Below are 20,432 nucleotides of genomic sequence, written 5' to 3'. Positions count from 1 at the left end.
TGTCAGAACACTTCGAATCCATTTTTAATATGAGAAATGAATATCTAATGGAAAAGTTTATATCAATGTAAACAATATGAAATAAAATAAAAAAATATGTAAAGTTTGGAATTTCTACCTATAGAGACATTTGGTGTTTTTATGCTACTTTTTCAGTATAGGCTTTAGATTGTATCATATTTCCCAAATTTTAAAATTATATAAATATATAAAATTATATAAATATATATACATATATAGCTGAATATATATGTATATATATGTAAGTATATACATTTATACACATATGTGTGTATATATGTATATATGTGTGTGTGTGTATATATATACCTATATATATTACCTTCCTAAATGTTAACCAATAAAAATGGTCCATAATTGAATGAAAATATCTGAGTTTCATTATAACTGTTGCATACTTTGCCTCCCTCCACCTTATAAACATTACCTGTTTCTATTATAAACACAAGATCCCATTTTGTGGTTGGCTATTAACCATGAATAATTGAATCATGATATTTGCATTATTCCATGTTTCCTTTGGGAGAATAATAAAAGTAATTTCAAACAGCTACAAGTGTTAGTATACTATATAGTCTACAACCCAAATAGAATGGCATAGTGAAATAAGACTATAGATACACTAGTATAAGCACAGAATTATTTTTAATTATTTATAAATCTTATAAAATATTTCGTAGCAAACCGCAGTGACAATTATTTTCCAGTGATTCATGACGCTTCTAAATCAAATGCTCCCTTATGTCCCTAAGTGGTGTCATGTGTTTGTTGGTGAGTTAATAGTTTCAGAAAAGGGAGTGATATCAATGCAAATAAAATAATAAGCCAAGATTTAGCTGCAACTCTTGTGATATGGTCTAGTTCAGTGTTTCTCAAAATGTAATGTGCCTCATAGGGTATTGTTAACATGCATAATCTGTTTCAGTAGATAGGATCGGGCACTGAAATTTGCTTTTCTAACAAGCTCCCAGATGATACTGTGCTGCTCGTCAGGGACCATAGTCTGATAATCAAAGGTAGATCTACATCAACATTCCCCAAAGTTTGTTTCACGTAACTCTGAGATCTTATGGAAAAGGATTCAATTACCAAAAGTGGCTCCCTCTCTCCTCTCTTGGATTTGTGATGGACATTGGCACCAAAAATCATGTACTGGTGAAACAAACTGAAGTTTTAAATTGTGGTAGAAAAAAATACACACATATGAAATCTACCCTCTTAAATTTTTAAGTGTTCAGTACAGTATTCTTTATAAGCACGATGTTATATAGTTATTTTTATAAGTTTCCATACCGAATAACTGAATGTCTTTTGTGATATCACTTTTATAGAATTTTGATAACAATTGAAACTCTGTATGCATTGATCAGCAACTCCTCCTTTCTTCCTCACCCCAGCCTCTGGCAACCACCTTTCTTATTTCTGCTTCTATGGCTTTGATTACTATGGATATCTCATATAAGTAGAATCTGAAGCCATTTCACTATAGAACATGTCGGAACACTCACAGATATATATGTAATGATCATATATGTAAGAACATATTATTTATTGAAAGAAGCTGAATTCTCACCAGATCTGCCATCAGTGGTTGAATAGTTTGGTATGACATAGTTATGATTACCAAGCTTGTATTAATATAAAAGAGTAAATATTTATGAGATGTAAAGATAAAATTTCAAATTAAAATAAATATTTTGAAATTACAGGCATAGTATGGAGGAAAAGAAAACAGCTTTTATAGTCAGATGGACATAAATTTGATTCCCAATTTTGTTTCTTAGACAAGTTGCTCTAATCAGCCAAAGTAATACATTGAATCTTTCTAAATTTTACTTTTCTTTCTTTGAAAAATGTCTTTTGTCATATCATTTTTTTTTAAATATATTTTATTGATTTTTTACAGAGAGGAAGGGAGAGAGATAGAGAGTTAGAAACATCGATGAGAGAGAAACATCGATCAGCTGCCTCCTGCACATCTCCTACTGGGGATATGCCCGCAACCAAGGTACATGCCCTTGACCGGAATCGAACCCGGGACCTTTCAGTCCGCAGGCCGACGCTCTATCCACTGAGCCAAACCGGTTTCGGCTGTCATATCATTTTTATAGAATTTTGATAACAATTGAAATTATTATCATGTATTGCAAAGAGTAGCCAATAAGTCAATAAATTGTAGCTCTTTTATAATTATCAATAATGAATGTGAATTCCACAGATAATGTGTTTTATTACTGCTTAGACTCTGCCTGGACTGGGTCTCCAGTAAATGATATACAGTAATATAAAAGCTCTGGTCCGTGATTACAATCATGTTTTGACATGCTTTATGAGCTCTCTTTATATGAATTTTTGATAATATGCTTTCAAAATTATTGGCAGATCTACTCTTTGTCTGTACTTCAAGCTGGGTAATGGAAAATGATTTATACAGTTTTATTGAATTTACAAGGACTAGAGTAAGCCATGCTAATTATTGCTATGTCATTCTTGCAGGCTAGCAGGAACTGAGACAAAACATAAGCCAAACTAAACATAATTAGCATTAAAATGACTCAAGCATGAAATATAATCAAATGGGTCCTGAAGTGTCTTATTTTTTGTCCACAAAAAAGTTTCATGCTTGTTTGCAAGCATTCACTTTAATTGCTTTCCCCCTATTTTTCTGAAATACGGGAGGTGTTTTAGGTCCCTATCATATTTCTCAAATAACATTTTTGTTATTGACATTACAACCTACAGTGTCATAAATAATTAATCTGACTTTTAAAACTAGGTGATGCTATCTATAAAAACTTACAGGATGAATACCAGGTGCCCATCTCCCTAAAAAGTAATAATTTTTTCTTTCCAAATGTATATTATTAAATGTCCCTGAGTTTTCTGATCAGTTCATTCTCTTTAGAGTATAAAGTCTTTCTTCTAAGCTCAGTAAATTTGGGTTGAATTTAAAGAACAAATTTACCCCAAAAGAGATATTTTTACATGGGGATTCTATCCAATCCCTGTTCATTAGACCTTGGATGAGCAGTGCCATTACTGTAAGAAGAGAGTCTACAAAATTAGAGGGCAGGCAGAAAGAAATATATAGGCAAAGAGATAAGGAGCAAAGTTTTTTAAGTAGAACTATAGGGAACGTGGCAGAGACATAAAGAACGTGCGGTAGAGTAAATAATAATAGACGTAAATTAAGATTTTGCTTTGATGGATAAGGCATCTGCTCTTGTGGTAGGAGCTGAGAGGTGCCAGTGAAGCAAAGCTAGTCCTGGATATCTGCTGGAGTTCAGTTCTTCCCTATCTTTACAGTAAGATAACTCCCTCAATGAATTTCTGTAAGTGAAAGAAGAAATCAGGCAGAGTCAGAGGGATTCCTGGAATCACAGGCTGACTCCAGAAAGCATGGGTCTCCTTCTGATTTGACCAGGGCTACTGTTTGCAGCAAGTGCAATGCCCTTTGGCTCTGTTAGCTGTACATTTTTTTTAAAATGTGGTTAATCCTCACTTGAGGATAATTTTCCATTGATTTTTAGAGAGAGTGGAAAGGAGGGAGGGAGTGAGGGAGAGAGAGAGAGAGAGAGAGAACATGGATGTGAAAGAGAGATTGGATGCCTCCCACACCTTGACCAGGGCAGGGAATGAACCTGCAACCCAGGTGAATCCCCTTGACAGGGAATGGAATCCTCCATTCTCAGTTCCCTGGCTAATACTCCAACCACAGAGAAACACCATCCAGGGATATTAACTGTAAATTTATTGAAATACTTCTATTGTGCTTGATTAAAAGCTGGTGACTGGACCCCAAGGTGTCCCTACTATCTGCCTGCTCAGCTCCATCCCTGTGTACTTCTGACTTCCTGAAATGGGGCAAATGAAAGGGTGATGTCTGGTACAACAGGACATTCCAGGACTTTCTAGCATATGGCATGTGTAACTTCTGTCACATAGGTAACTGTGCCAAAGCATTTATCAAATACGTTGGCTGTTCCCCTTGAGGAATATATGTTAATTCTGGACTTTTGAAAGAAAAGGGACTTCAACATGAAAAAAAGACTGAAACGGGCTCTGATAAGTAAGAATGGGACTTAAAGGGACCCAAAGCAGAATTTTTGTCTATCTTAAAGTTTGTATAAAGTCCATTAAGACGGGTGTGACAATATCATTAAAATAAAGTTAAATTGGAAGCATTACTCTATTCCTGAACTTAGATTACATATATACTAAGAAAAAAACCCATTTATAATCTTTTCTACTCTTGTGCTGTCAAAGCCATTGACAAATGCAATATGAATCTTTTCTTAAAAAAAACACACAAAGATACTGTATTTCCAGTCAGTTTTAAAATCAGTTTTCCCCAACTCATTCCCTGTCACTTCCTGATTTACAAAGAAAAAATCCAGAGCTCTTCAAAAAAATCAAATATATGGCTCTATTTGAACTTGATGGGTTCTTTCATGACAAGATCCCTTGGCACATGCCGCCTCTTCTTCCTGGAATATCCATCACCTTTTATTACACCAGTGACCCTTTCAGTCTTCAAAGTTCATATAGAATGTCATCTTCAATGCATATTCTCTGCATATATGATGTTTCACCTAATGTAGGCATCTACAATTTTATGCCAAATGACTTATTTTAGATGAACTTATTTTTATAACTTTTCTAAACCTTAAAAAGGGAGGAGATAGATGTGTCTGCCATTGTAATATACTTGTCACATTCCATGAAAAGAATATTGCTCCTAAAAATTTTAAAAGAAGATAATTGCCTGAATGAGGAACAAGACTGATCTACCCCAGTGTTCTAAACAGTGAGTTTTAAGTGACTTTGGAGTGAAAAATCCTTTGGCTTCCTAGTCATTCCTTATTTGTAGGTCATTGTGTTGCTGTCTACATCTCCTTACACTTCTGGATGACAGTGAATGAAAAAGCATGCAATTTCTAATTCTGTGACTTGAATTAATCACTTCTCAAGTAAAGTACAGATGTCCTTCTGGAGAATGCCATTAAGTTAATTATAATGCACTTCATGTTGCATAGGCCTTGTTTTCCCTTCATAATGCATAAAAGTTAATAGATGTATATGATAGTAATTTTCCTGTCATAAAGTCTCCTTTTACTAATCTCAAAATAGTTTAAATTAACACTTAAAATTTATGTAGTATACTTTTATTGAAGAGTAAAGGGGCCTGTTCTAAAATAGAATGAGGTTAATGAGAAGTGATAAAACTAACAACTGTATTTTAAGTATTTTCTCCTTTAACAAGGATTTTTTATCTTGTATTTTTCTCTTGTATCACAGACATATTATAAGCAAAATACCATCATTTTATGGGGGATAAAATATGATTTATTCTCCTAGCCAACTAACATATAGCAAGGAAGCTAACCCACAGATTTGATTAAGTTTATAAAATAATAATACACAGCAAATTCTAAGTTGTAGGTGCTATTTTAAGTTCCTTGGAAAATTATTTGACTTGCATACTAACAAAAACCCTACGAGCAGGTGCCATTAATATACTAATTTTACTGATGAGAAAACTGAAGCACAGTGATAGTAATTGATATGCCCAAGATCACATAATAGTGATTGATATGGGTTCAGAGCCCAGCAGTGTCTGCCCAGGGTCTGCCCAGCTAATCTCAAGACTGTGCTTCTATATCAGATATAAAAGGACCCCTACCATTAGAAATGATGACTGCAAGAAAAGTTTCTGGATAGCAAGAGGAATTAGAACAGCATTTTGAAGAATAAAAATCTTTGGATTGATAGAGATTATAAGTGTGTGACAGAGAGGGGGAAGGGAGGCAGCCATAAGGTAACGAGTTACAAGAACATGGAAATAAAAATACAACATATATTCAAGGGATCATAAAGCAGCAGCTAGACGGGATCAGAGATTTTATTGAGAATTTGAAAAACATGAATATGTTCACAGTGATTTGCTGGATATTAATTTTTGGTACATTATATAATTATATCTATTAAATTATATTTATTAATCAACTCATTGTCTACATAAATTGATTCTTATATTGACAGTTAACTATATCAATCTGTTATTATTCTTGTGATACTTTCTTCTCACTGACCCCACCATTTTACTAAGATATCACAGTGTCAGGAATTTACTTGCTACACAGCGGACTTTAACAAAAATAACTGTATGTACTTTGGACACTAGTAAAAACTTCCAGGTAAGCTTTTCTTAGATAAAAATACTAAATAGAAAAACAGCAGCTCATCCATTGTTTCCTTTTCAGGTAAACCAGTGATGATAGTGACAGAGTATATGGAAAATGGCTCTTTAGATACATTTTTAAAGGTAAGATTTGAGGCATATTTAATTATTCAGTGTTATTTATATATTGATAATGACATTGAAGTTAAAATTGAGCTACTTTAAAGCTGAATTTTAAAATAGATGGAAATACCTGGAGTCAGAATAATTACACTCCAAAAAATTAACTTTGGTTTGATTTTTTTTTCTTTACAGAAAACTTATACAAATTCAAATTATGTGTGTCTACAGTTTTATATAGTTATATGTTACTTTGTCTGAAAAAGAAATGAAAGAAAGGGGAAAGGAGGGAAAGAAAAAAGGAAGAAAAGAGATGAAAGGAAGAAGGAAGGAAGGAAGGAAGGAAGGAAGGAAGGAAGGAAGGAAGGAAGGAAGGGAGAGAGGAAGGGAGGAAGTAGGGAGGAAGGAAAGGAAAAAAACAGAAAGTAAACAAAGAAGCTTGTACAAATATCTAACTTTCTCAAAGTATATATTATCAGGCAGAGCTAGGAAAAACTGTCTCAAAGCTCCATGCTCATTATCTACAGTAAGGGTTAAATAGACTTATAACCCATCTGGGGCCAGCCTCAGCTTGTGCCCTTGGAGTCCTCATGTGGTAATAGATAATACTGATCCTATATTGTTCAGTCTGAGTCTCAGAAAAAAAATATGTTTTTAATGTGTAAGTTCTTCAAATTTTAAATGATGTAACACATCTGCAGGCCTGCTTAAATCTGTGGGCTGGCAGTTTTTCATTTTCCTTAACGATTATTGCTATGGATTAGGAAAGGTGATGGGAAATGGCATTAATGACAATTATAAGAGGGGTCCGAGCATTGAATATGACATCAGCCCACTGACAAGGCGGTTGCTGTCATATTCCCTTCCGTTCTCCAGATTCTGTTACCAAATTTCTTATACATGTCTTCTAGTTCCCTAGTCTCGTAAAGTCACATCATCTTCTTCCTTTTTTAAAATAATCATTAGGTGAGCCTTTTTCTGTGTGTGTGCAGTAAATTGAGTGCCTCTTAAAAAAACTGCAAGCTTCCAAGAAATGCGAATATCTTTTGGGTCATTCCTCAGCCATTCTCCTCCCATCTGCTGCTGAAGAATCTCCCTCCATCTCCTCTGGCCATTTCTTCTTTACAACAATATGCCTATGAAGCTAGCTTCCTCTAAAGCACCTCAAAAATGTGCAGTGTTAACCCTAGACAAGCACCAGGCTGCAGTAATGAACACACTCCTCTGATGACTGAGAGTAAAAGAATTGCAATGCAGAGAAGGGCAATTAAGTGGGATTTTCCATAAGGGCTTTCAAAACCCTGATCTGCTTTGATGAAGGAAAGAAGTGATAAATATTACCAACTTAACTATATATTTCCCAACTTTTTTTGTTCTTCTTCAAGTAGAATATGCATATGAATTTGGGGGTAGTATTAATTTGAGATTGAATGAAAACCCTTTCATATTCCCCCCCAGTGATTGGTGTTGCAGGACTAATATTGCTACATCGTCTTTACAGAAAAACGATGGGCAATTCACTGTGATTCAGCTGGTTGGCATGCTGAGAGGCATCGCTGCTGGAATGAAGTACCTTTCCGACATGGGCTACGTGCATAGAGACCTCGCTGCTAGAAACATCTTAATCAACAGTAACCTTGTGTGCAAAGTGTCTGACTTTGGACTTTCCAGGGTACTGGAAGATGATCCTGAGGCAGCCTACACCACAAGGGTAAGTTCTAACAGAATGCATTTCTGACTCCCTAGACTAGAGGCATTTAATATTTAAAGATTTTAAAGGAAATAGCAAAAAGGGCATTTCTCCAACATAGGAAGAGAGAGAAAAGGAGGGGGTGGGGGAATAAAGAAATCCAGATGATGCTCCTTGTTAGAGATCAGAAAATTCATATATTAAACTCAGATAAAAAAGTATTTACCTAATAAGCTCAATAATTTATTTTTTTCCTACCGATACTGAAATTAAAAAAGTTCAAATTTAGATCGTATACAACAATGTAAAAATCATATAATGTTTTAAATATTAAAAATAAAGAATATCCTATATTAAAAACAATAAATATGTTATCTATACATGTACAATAAATATGAATATATACATGTATAGCATTATGGGGTAGCTTAAACTCTGCACTATCTTCTTTTGTAAAACAAATGCAGAAATATCTAAACTTATGTTTTAAGGATTCACATGATATCGAATAAAAGAGCTATTCCTTCAAAATCTTTCGATTTACTAAAATTATGTCTGATTTCTTTTTTACATACAATGTAAACTGTTAAGCCCGTGTCTTTGGAAAATTGGTCACGAAATTATTCTAATTAGCATAAATCAACACCCTTTTCCAGCAATGTAATTGGTTCCTGAATTGATACGTTATATAATTAATAAGTCTTTCTGTGTAATACTGTGAGTACAATGAAATTTTGGGGGCAATCTATGTATTGTACTTCTTCAGTTATATCCCTTTTGATAAGCTACATTTGTTTAATTCTAAATCTTTACAATGTCCTCAAGTTCAAGATTTAAACTTCTTGTGAAGACAGGAATTTATCAGTGCATCTTTTTCACACTACAATTTGGTTAACTTTGGTGTCCATACAAAAGAACACTTTCGTCATCTCTTATTTTCATGATAGATGTGTTACACATTTTCTTATTTAAGTCACCTTTTTAAATATCACTTCTACTCATAGCCTAACAATAAATCTAGTCATATATTATAAGGCTTTCTGTTTTATTATTGTTTTATGAATCAGATCCTTAGAGACTGTATTATGATGAAGATCACATGCAAATTATATAAGTAAATGGAGTCTTATAATATGGTCAGCTTGACAAATCAATAAATTAATTGCTGGGATATCACTTCCTCTTTTTCTAGACTTAATTATCTTTGTCATTATTTGCATTAAATGAAACCTCATTCAAGAATCCTCTTGGAATTAGTGTTAAACTTAATAAACTTGGCCTAAACAAGATTGAGGTTATAGGAAAATCCATTCCCAGTATGACTGCTTGATGACTTAGTTAAATGCATAGAGTAGATTGTCAACGTGTGTCAATGTGTCATGCTGGGGGAAAGGGAGGGTGAGGGAGAGCAGAGATCCTGAGACCTCAAGAATTATTCCTACGAAATGGGTCATATAGGCTGCTTGTGGAAAATGCATATACTGAGAGATACAGAGATAAAGGAACACCAGATAATATTGATGACAAATGTGATGGTCAGAGGATCAAGAGAAAAATTCTAGGCTGAAGTTTAAAGAAATCCACAAACTGTAATTTTAAGAGGTATAATAATAATATGTTATGGAATGTCACAAAACAAATTGCCAGAGCTAATTGTGTGACCACACCTATGGATATTTAACTAACAAAAGTATGTTTCGGGAAAGTCTTCTTAAAGTGGTGTTACCATATTTCCAAGGAGAAAATAATTCATACTTATTTTGAATAATTCAAATTAACTGCAACTCAGCAGTTTCAAGCATTACATAATATTATTATTTTCTCATATGTCTTGAAACTTTGGTTCATAAAGAGCAGTTTAAGTTCCATTTTTCTGGTATTTGAAATACATTATTCCCTTCTTTCAAAATGGGAAGGCATATGCTAGTCATTTTATGAGAAAATATCCAAAACTTTTCTCTCTCTCTCTCTCTCTCTCTCTCTCTCTCTCTTTCAATCCACCATATTGGTTGATTGATTGATTTTTGCTTATAAATAAAATGTGTGCTTGCTTGGGGTTGCCTCCTTTTAAAAATTATGAGAAAAATATTCACCCTTAAAGGGGAAGGTTAAATGTTTATTTTGTGAATGAAGAGAAAACCTACCAAAGCATTTTTTTGCCATGTTAAAAGAATCCTATACATAATAATGTAAGTTTTTCCCCATCATCTAATTTTAATAATTTTTAAAATGGTTGAATTAAATAAAAAACCTACTTCTTAGGTTAAAACGAAAAAACCTATCCAAACAAATAAAAATATGCCAACAGAAAATGAAAGAAATCCAATCTAAAAGAAATTGCATAATATTAGGAACAAGTATAACTAAGCTTTTAATATATCTGATTTTCATGCTTGTCTTATTAGCTGTTAAACTTCTCTGTCTTGCATTCAGCAACTGAGACGTTCCACTTACAATTCTCATATTAAAGTAGATAAAAAGCACCCAGGAATCTGAGTCTTTTTTTACTCAGGTTGAAAATCATGAAAGTCACCTTATTGATTTGCTTGACTGCTTGCTTTCCCCACTAAGAGCTGCCATTCTGGTACTTTAATTGAGATGTGGGTCCTGTGTGCTCCAGTAGTCAAACAGAATTTAAACCAGAAACCTTCCAGACAGCCAATTAGCAGTCAGTCTACAAGTGCTTATGGACCGATATGTGAAAAGAGACTGCATGATGTCAAACAGATTCACTTAAAAATGCTACATCTCTTTCTAGATCTTTCCAGTGAAACAGCAATATCCCTAGGTACATTTGAAGTGTGTGAGAATTTTTTAAAATTCTTTTTTAATTGCAGGGAGGCAAAATTCCAATAAGATGGACTGCCCCAGAAGCTATAGCTTTCAGAAAGTTTACCTCTGCTAGTGATGTCTGGAGCTATGGAATCGTGATGTGGGAGGTTGTGTCTTATGGAGAGAGACCCTACTGGGAGATGACCAATCAAGATGTAAGTATGCAGCTATCCTCACTCAAGTTTGAGATGAAATGCTTCGCTCTCTGTGTCAGGAGACTTATAATAGTTTTCATTTCTGAACATGACAGTTGCTTTAAAAAAAAGAAATACTTTGCTTACCCTCTGATCTACTTTGTTGTTAAAATATCCTTTACGCAGAAGCTCAAAATGAGTTAGCACAAAGGAAAGTAAGTCACTATTATATAAAAGCTCAGTCCCTTGCCAGTTTTAGCTGTATTGTGGTGCTATTCCTCTCACTTAATGTCAGTATCATTTTCAAAGATAAAGAAAGAGCCATCAAAGAATGAGAACTGACAGGCAAGGTTTTATGATTTGCATTTGATGGAGGCAGCTAATACTCTAGTGCAAAAGGATGAATGATATTGGCTTCATTCTGGATGCGCTTAGAGGATAAAAAAGGAACAATCTATGTTTTTTAAATTAAAACATGTAGGAAGAGTTGTATTGTCTATTTAATTTAGGGGTAAAATAGGCTTTCCCCACATGGAAAAAAATAATTCATGCTTAGAATTATAGAATCCTAGAATTAGAGGAACCATGAAAAAATCTTCAAGTTCAGAATGCTTATTACATGATACCTCACACATGACTTTTTTAGTCTTTGCTTTTATAATTTTTCATTGTTACTATTCCATACAGCCCTTTCCATTTTGGATCACCTTTACATTTTATGTATTTCCTGTCTAATAACAATAACAATTATAAAAGCAGCTAACATTTTTGAGGCCTTACTATGGGCCATATACTGCCTTAAGTGCTTTACCAACTAATATCGTATTACTTGTTTATAAAACCAGTGTATTGAAGTCTTACCTCAATAGCATGCTTTCAAACATTCTTCTGTAATTATTTCTCACATCCATACTCTATAAACTCTCCCTCTCTTATGCCTTCTGGGGTTATTAGTCAGGCACTATCTTTCAAGCCTAATTTTGTTGAAGAAACAGTCTTATGCCAGTGATTAAGACCCACTTTCAGATATAAAAATTCAAGTCCAGTCTAAATGAAAGTCAATACCATATCCATTTCGAAGTGTTTTCCAGCGTGACCCTCGGTACCTAGATTGTAAAGGAAGAATGGTCAGATTTTTGCTCTTCCTCCTCCTCTGCCAAAGTCTGTGTCTGGACTTTTCAGGATCTTCCTAGGTAGAGAGGTAGACGGGAAGGGGCGATGATGTTTCTCCAATGTTGGGCTGTTGATGCCTCCTGCTCGGCAGTAACCCAGACATTGTCCTTTGTTGAGATTCATGTCTGAGCTCTTCCAAAGGCCCATGATGAGGACCTTCTCTCTGCAAGGTGTTAGAGAGGATGTACTGAGATACTAGATCCTCTCACTTGCACCAGCTCCACACTCCACAGTCTTTCACTGCACCATACACATGTCTACTAAACCTGATGAATGTTGGATTCTTGACCAGAGCTTCCTGTTTTGGATACTACTGCAGGCTTTTTCAGCCAGGCTGCCTTCTTCCAATTTCCTCAGGTGAGAAGCTAAGGTCACACTTCAGCTTTCCCAAGGATTACAGTTGACCTTTTAACAATGCAGGCCTAAGGGGCCAAACCCCACAGAGTTAAAAATGTGCATAGAACTTTTGACTGCTCCAAAACAACTCACAGCCTACCAGTTGACTGAAATTCAATAACATAAATAGTCAATTAACACCTATTTTGCATGTTATAGGTATTATGTGCTGTAGACTTATAATAAAATAAGCTACAATAAAGAAAATGTTATTAAGAAAGTCATAAGGAAGAGAGTATACAATGACAGTACTTATTGAGGAAAATTTGCATGTAAGTGGACTCATGCAATTCAAGCCCCTGTCATTCAAGGGTCAACTGTATTGCATAGCATTCTTCTCTGATAGCAATAGTAAACTGGGCTGATGGATTCCTGCCTCTTGATAAGTATACAACAAGACATCTAAAATTGCTTCTGCAGTCATCGAAAATTGCTACAATTGTTTTTGTTTTTTGTTTTTTTCCTGCTACACTCACTTGATTTAAGGGGGGACTGCTGACATTTATTTCTCTAAGTTTTGGAGAACACAGTACGAGTATCTACTGTGCTCAACTTTCTGATATTAAGGCCAGGACTATGATAAAAGTATCATTGAACTCTCAGTATATATTTAACAAACCAAGAGAGGTATTATTAGTCCTGTTTTCCAGTCAAGGAAATAAGACTTAGAGAGACTAAATGACTTCCTTAAGGTCAAAAATAATAATAAATGTTATACCATAAACTGAACTTGGTTCTCCAAATTTTGTGTACCTAACCATCACTCTGTCTCCAATTAAATCAATGTCTACTTCCTCTCTTTCATTTCCAACCAGCGATCCTAGATCACCCTTCAATTGAATATAACATATTCAATTCAATATTTAATAATTATTCTGGATTTATCTAGTCTAGACAAAGGTTAGATCTATTTGCTATTTTCTGTTTTCCAGATAAATGCCAAATGCTAACTTGAGCTACAGAGTACTTTGTTGTTTTGCTTCTATCTTCTTTCAAGGCTCCTCTTAATGCCATTGTTTTGTTTAAATGCTGTGAAAGTATTTTATTCTGTCTGCCAACAAGCTTGGTCCTTTCACTAAAGGAAAACATTTGTCTCTTATTTGTTTATTAGTAATGTCTCACAATTCTGATATTTTTAATTCCAATTGTGTCACTCAGAATTATTTGTACTTCCCTATTAGTTGCATAATATTTATGTCACCCACATTATTGACAATTATACCTGAGATAGTTGTATCTGTCACAAATAAAATTATAGACCAAAGTAAAACAAGATGCTAGGTGAATGCTCATAAGTTTTTGCTGATTTTAACTGGGCTTGTTCAAGTTCCTTGAAGTTGGCTGGTATATACTTGCAATTCACAGGGACTTCATCTTCCGCTGAAGACCAGCAGGCGAGACTAGATGTGAGCTAATTTGTCAATTGCTGAAGGGCAAAAATAAGCCCATTTGCTCCTCAGCCTAAAACATATCTGCTAAAATCCCATAATCAAAGTATGGTACATTACACTGTTCACTGTGAATGGACAATATAAAGTTACATGGAGAAGGACATAAAAACAAGGAGGTGTGAAGAATTTGGGACATATTTTTTCCAGATTTCAGCTATTTGAGAGTCTTGATACTTTTCCAGATAATCTGATTTCAAATGATTAAAAAAAAAAAAAGGAAATGCTGATGTAATAGTTTCAGGAAGTTATAAAAATAAAAACTAATATTTTGACTCTGGCTGGGTTTTCTGAGCATCTAAATAAGGTTTACAGAAAAATGATTTTACAGTCACGGATCTTTCTAAAATGCCTGCCTTTGAAAGAGTTCCCAATACATGCTCTGTATTTCCTCAGCAAGTTCACGATCCATAGTGGCATTTAGTTTTTAGATATAGCACTGAGTTTTATATGCCTCAATTTCTATCTAAATGTGCGTCTGGGCAACATGACAGATCTACTCTATTTGAAAATCGTGATTACTTAATATCTCTTTGGGGGAAAAATACCAGAGAACAAAGTAGAAGTACTGATTTGGCAGTTTTGAATGATATATTCCATAATCTCTACACTCCAGATACTATCTGATTCAGAAAGGGCTTTGCCGCCATGAAAATGTTACATTACCCAGACATGGAGAATCATCTACATCCATCAAAGAAGACCTCTGGCTGTGTCAGAGGGAGGGGGGAATGCTGCACTGGGTTTCTTTTGATTTAGGATTGCCTCTGTCATCACAGAGAAAAATCATAGCGATGCATAATAAAAATAAACCAGAATGGCTAGGATGATTTAGGTAAATACCAGACCATGAACTCTCATTCAAGCTTGGAAAGTAAGATAATATCCTGTAGTCAGTAGAAGCTTCTTTATTGATCACAAACATTTTAAATGTCAACATTTTTCAGAACTTCAAACAAAAGCCAAAATAAAAAGAGATTTCATTGCATTGCATTTTTATATTCAGTGACAGTTTTGTTCTCTTGTGTATTTATTGTAAAATATATGACTATATAGATTATATTAAGCACATAGATTACAAAAAGCTTTAATAACTCATTAAGTTATATGTTTTTCAATCTCCTAATGTTAGAATTACATGTTCTTTTTTTGAGGGGAGGGGTAGTTTTCTATTACTATTCCTGTTGGCTCCCATCTTACCTATAAGGCAGCAAGAATATTTGCCTCCAGCTGATCGATCTCTCATCGATGTTTCTAACTCTCTGTCCCTCTCCCTTCTTCTCTGTAAAAAATCAATAAAATATATTTAAAAAAAAGAATATTTGCCTCCAAAAGAATATCAACCCACTTTGTATGGGCTATGCTTCTCTTCTTTCTCTTCTTTGTTTACATTTTCAGTGCTACAAAAGAGGTAGATACAGGTGTATAGATATGCTTATGTAAATATATGTGATTCTACTTATATTGTTGGAATAGTTTATGGTAAAGCAAATAGAATATTTTATGGTAACACACAGCATGTTACAATTAGCTAAAGTATGAGGACTTTAGTTCTCATCCAAATACTGTACATTTCCAAGATTTGACAGTGAGAAAAGTATTAAACTTCTTAGCCTCAGTATAATCATGTCTATATAATAATGAGTGTGTTGGACCAGCAAAATGCGGTCTTCTAAGATAACATTGGTCCTCTAAGGATGATGCTGCCCTTGGATGCCAGCAATTATTTTAGGAACTGGTAACCACATAAAAATTCTGACTCCTTTGGAAAAAGTGATACATATTAGTATATAATAATCTACAGTCCAAAATTTCTGTACCTTGTTATTTAAAAACAATAACAACAACAAACAAATATATTGAACTGAAAGTCATTCATCTTGGATTCTACACTGCTTGGTCAGTTTCTATGACTATAAAGGGAATGGACTTGAATAAAAAGATTTCTAAGATCTCTTTAATCTCTGGAACTCTAGTGATCTAAGATTGATGAACTAAGAAAAAAAAGCACACCCAATATATCTTTAATAACTATTGGCAATAGGAAAAGATCATAGAAGAAATTGGTATATCTGAAATGATTTCTGTGATATCTGAGATTATTTACAGGAATATATTCTTAAACTCTAGTCACTTATGGGGAGCTTCATATCACATAGTAACAAAAGGACTCATATGTGAGATGTTAAGTAACTACCTAGCAAGATAAGTACTCACGACCTAGACAGAACTTATTCACCAAAACACCTAGCTAAAGCTCAAGTTCTCCCTACACATTTCCTAGCACTCAGTTATCCATCCTACATTTTTTACAACTCCTGTGATGAAGAATGCACTGTCTTTCAAAATAACTCCTTTTGATCCTGGATATTATTTTTATCTATGCTGTAAAGAATCTGATTCCATGGAGTGGGATCCATATCTCACTCAAGATATTTTTGGGGGAAGTAATTATTTCTAATTCCAATAGTGGGACTCAACTCCAAGATAGAAAAATAAATGACAGATTAGATTTGTATCCCAGAGAGACTTAAATGTGAATCTTTCTCTGCTATTTCTTAAATATAGGCAATATTTAACCTCTGGAATCTCAAGTGTTTCATCTATGATGTAATATTTCCTCTCTTGCAGTATGTGGTAAGAATGCATGTAGATAATATAAGTACAGTTTGCATCACAGTGCCTAGTCTAGGTCCTCCAAGAAGCCAAGAAGGGATTAGGTATACATTAGTGTAATTACAGGAAAATGCTTGTAAGGGAAAACATAGGTGGATGAGAGGAAGGTGGGAGAGATGTCATATTGTGATACAGGTACAGTGGAGATGAAAGGAAATTGATTGTGTGCAAGCATCTGAAACTGAGGTGCGGTTCTAAGAGAGGTTGGCAAGGCAGCCAGGGAATCCTTAAGCCAACCTATTTTATTATCACTGCCATGTTCAATAATTGATTGGAAGTAACTTTGTCAAGCATGTCCTTGGTGTAAATGTGATGATGGGTTTTAAGGGTTGTTGGTAACTTACCATCCCTGCAGGTGAAGATGAGAGACAAATTTTCAGATGCTGCGCTCCACCCTTCTGCAACATAGACTTACGTTTCCACACAGGTTCATGGAGCATCTGGCCCAGGACTGTGCTGATTCTTCCTGAGGGGAAACTCAAGAGGCAGGTTATGGACTGCACTGCAGCTCCTGTAGCTTTAGTTGATCTCAAGACCTCACCTGGTCTTAAGCCTCTACCTCCTCCCACTATCCATTCTGAATTTCCTTCATCTATCAACTTGGCAGATCATTGTAGCTTAACTGGTAGTCTGAACCAATCCTTTATTCTCAGGATAAACATTTTCAGGACACAGTTGTAATAAAGGAATAAAAAGACGGCCCCAAGTGTATCATCTGGGTTTCACACGTTTCTCCCTGCCCCTTCTGTATGAAAACAGATCAAATGCCTCCTACTGCTCAACATCAATTACCTTTGCCATCATGAAAACTCCCCTTCTCTTTTGCTTGTGCCTGGACATAAGTAGTCCAGGTGCCCTGTTGGCAGCCATAACTGCTAGCTCCATGGAACCCTTGCTGTGTTCCCTGGTAAGAGGCACTGAGAACAGTGCACAGTATAGAAGTTTCTGATTTAATACACCCACTGCATCTTGAATAATGGCACCAACTCATTTCAGAGTGTTGTCTCCAAGTTGGTGTTTCAGCTTTGCCTTTAAAAGGCTTCCTAATGCCCAGCAGATATAGCTTAGTGGTTGAGCATTGACCTATGAAACAGGAGGTCAAGATTTGATTCCCAGTCAGAACATTTCTACCTGCATGAGATTATATTGGTAGCTTGCAATTCATATGAAGGGAGTATTTATATCACACTAGAATCCTGGTGCATGAATTCAAGCATGGGTGGAGTCCCTTGGCCTGGCTGGCAATTGGGGCCAATTGGGGTGGCGGGAGGTTGCACGGGGGTGGAGGGAGGGGCTGTGGGAGGTTGGCTGGCCGGCAGGAGGGGCCACAGGAGGTTGGCTGCCCCGATCGGAGTCATCCAGTTCAGTAAGCTGGGGAAAGGGGGCCATGGGAGGTTGGCTGTGGGAGCACACTGACCACCAGGGGGCAGTTCATGCTTGAGTGTCTGCCCCTTGGTGGTCAGAGCACGTCATAGCGACCGGTCAACCGGTCGTTCAGTCGCTTAGGCTTTTATATATATAGATAAATGAGAAAATGTTATAAATCTGTTTCCCCAGCAGAAAGAGCCAGTTGTTAAATATCAAACAACATATCACTGAGTATATGATCACTCTTATGTATCCTTCACTCTGAAGTGGGTAACCTTGCTGTGTAATATTCTAGATAGGATTCTGTGTTTGTAGGTAAATATTCCAACCTTATAATGTTGGGTGAAGCTCTGTGGGTAGCAAAAACAAACAGTACCTAAAATAGGTATATATATCTGAAAAGATGCACCTACTGGCCCTTACATGATGGAAAAGGCCCAATAGAATTACTTGCTGCCAAGTGAACAGTGCCATGTTGGACATCCACTGTTGCAGGTTTATGCATTAGGAGAGGTAGCATTCTTTAAATTGTGTTTAGACTATTTATTTACATGCCAATGCCAAAAATGCAGAGCTTATGGCAGTATTTCAGATATAGCACCTCTGACATGGTGCCAGATTGTTTATAAAAATTATGGCTGTCTTTTTTTTTTTCTTTCCTTTGTTCATCTCAACCACCTAGATCAGTGGTCGTCAAACCATGGCTTGCGAGCCACATGCAACTCTTTGGCCCCGTGGCATGGGCCACGAAGTTTTAATCGCACTATACGTGCATGCCTGCACGTGGTATTTTGTGGAAGAGCCACACTCAAGGGGCCAGTTTGCCAACCACTGACCTAGATGAACAAATGTAATAGTATTAACAAAGTCAATTGAGATTATGACTTATTTAGTTATAGATTATAAATGTTTTCATAAATTTAACAGTCTAAATTGTGCCTTGGTAGATTTCTAGCATTTCATAAACCACCAGAGTACTAATGTCATTCATTTATCCCAAAAACTATTAAGGAAATAATAGGTAAAAATGAAAAAAATAAATTTCCAAATATCTAACAATAAATCTAAAGTTAGAGTTCTAAATCTATTTTAAACATAAATTCTAAAGAAGAATTTAGAATTAAATTCAATGACCTAACTATCCGAGCCAAGTTTTAAGTTAATTTAGGAGTCATGGTTATATATATTCCTATATATAAATTTACATGAAAATAAAGATGATTAAGTAATGTATTCTGGAAATAACCTCAGATCAAATAACATTATTTTCTTTTAAAACTAAAGAATTAATTTAATTTGTTAGTTCCACATAAAGATTAGCTGCTCAGTGAAGCAAAAAATATATTTAAAAAATAGATGGTAAAGAACGAAATAGATTTAATTGGTAGCAGCTTTGGGAGAAAGTGTATTACAAAATAAATTATGTTTAAAGTACATAAGAGTCACTGTTTTTACTGCATGGTGAAATATTTCATGATATAAATTATATCAAGACATTTAATTTTGGTACATATATGTTATTAAAGAAAATAACTACTGTCATCAGCAGTGGGGAGTCTTATAAGCAAATGAATAAATAAATGAACTATATATGAGTGCAAATGGTACCTTTTTATTCTTTTGCTACTCATTTATTTAATATCACTAGTGAGAATAACATTTTATCCAAATTTATTTAAATATAAAAATTTTTCTTTTATAAGCTTTTGGTTAGTAGCTATTTCTCATTTATCTATTTTCTTATTTTATTTTTCAATTAGAGGCCTGATATGCACGAAATTTGTGCAAGAATAGGCCTTCCTTCCCCCAGCTGCTGGCACTGGCTTCCCTCTGGCACCCGGGACCCCCTCTGGCCGCCAGCAGGCACCCGGGACCCAGGCAGCCCCAGCTTCATCCAGAAGGTTGTCCGGAAGGATGTCCAGTCTAATTAGCATATTATGCTTTTATTATTATAGATATGTCTGAGCTTTAACTACATTAGATATATTAATCATGTTTTAATTTTTGTAGCATTTTCTATTGTAGTTTGCCTTTTAGGTTTTTTTAATTTAAATTCTTTATTGTTTTAAGTATTACATATGTCTCCTTTTTCCCCCTTGATCTCTCCTAGGCCATTTCCACCCCCCAGCACATGCCCTCACCCCCCTACTGTCTGTGTCCATAGGATATGCTTATATGCATGCATACAAGTTCTTTCATTGATTTCTAACACCCCCGCCCATCTTCCCTCTAAGGTTAGACAGTCTGTTCCATGCTTCTCTGTCTCTGGATCTATTTTTGTCCATCAATTTATGTTGTTCATTATATTCCACAAGTGAGTGAGATCATGTGATATTTATTTATCTTTCTCTGACTGGCTTATTTCACTTAGCATAATGCTCTCCAGGTCCACC

The 20,432-nt window shown here is 35.2% G+C and overlaps 1 protein-coding gene across 4 annotated transcripts in view; it reads left to right on the top strand.

The window, feature by feature from the left end:
• EPHA5 (EPH receptor A5) overlaps positions 1 to 20,432 on the top strand; it is a 284,303-nt gene that overhangs the window by 248,524 nt on the left and 15,347 nt on the right. For all 4 annotated transcript variants that reach the window (XM_014461706.2, XM_014461703.2, XM_014461705.2 and 1 more), the window contains 3 exons: positions 6,285 to 6,346; positions 7,824 to 8,033; positions 10,850 to 10,999. In XM_014461706.2, the coding sequence (XP_014317192.1) occupies positions 6,285 to 6,346; positions 7,824 to 8,033; positions 10,850 to 10,999 (422 nt within the window). The remainder of the gene's footprint in view (positions 1 to 6,284; positions 6,347 to 7,823; positions 8,034 to 10,849; positions 11,000 to 20,432) is intronic.

Source organism: Myotis lucifugus, unplaced genomic scaffold (assembly GCF_000147115.1).
Source record: "Myotis lucifugus unplaced genomic scaffold, Myoluc2.0 scaffold_159, whole genome shotgun sequence".
Classification (NCBI taxonomy): domain Eukaryota; kingdom Metazoa; phylum Chordata; class Mammalia; order Chiroptera; family Vespertilionidae; genus Myotis; species Myotis lucifugus.
The sequence above is the reverse complement of the archived record's forward strand: the minus strand, read 5'-3'. Positions and strand labels throughout refer to the sequence as shown.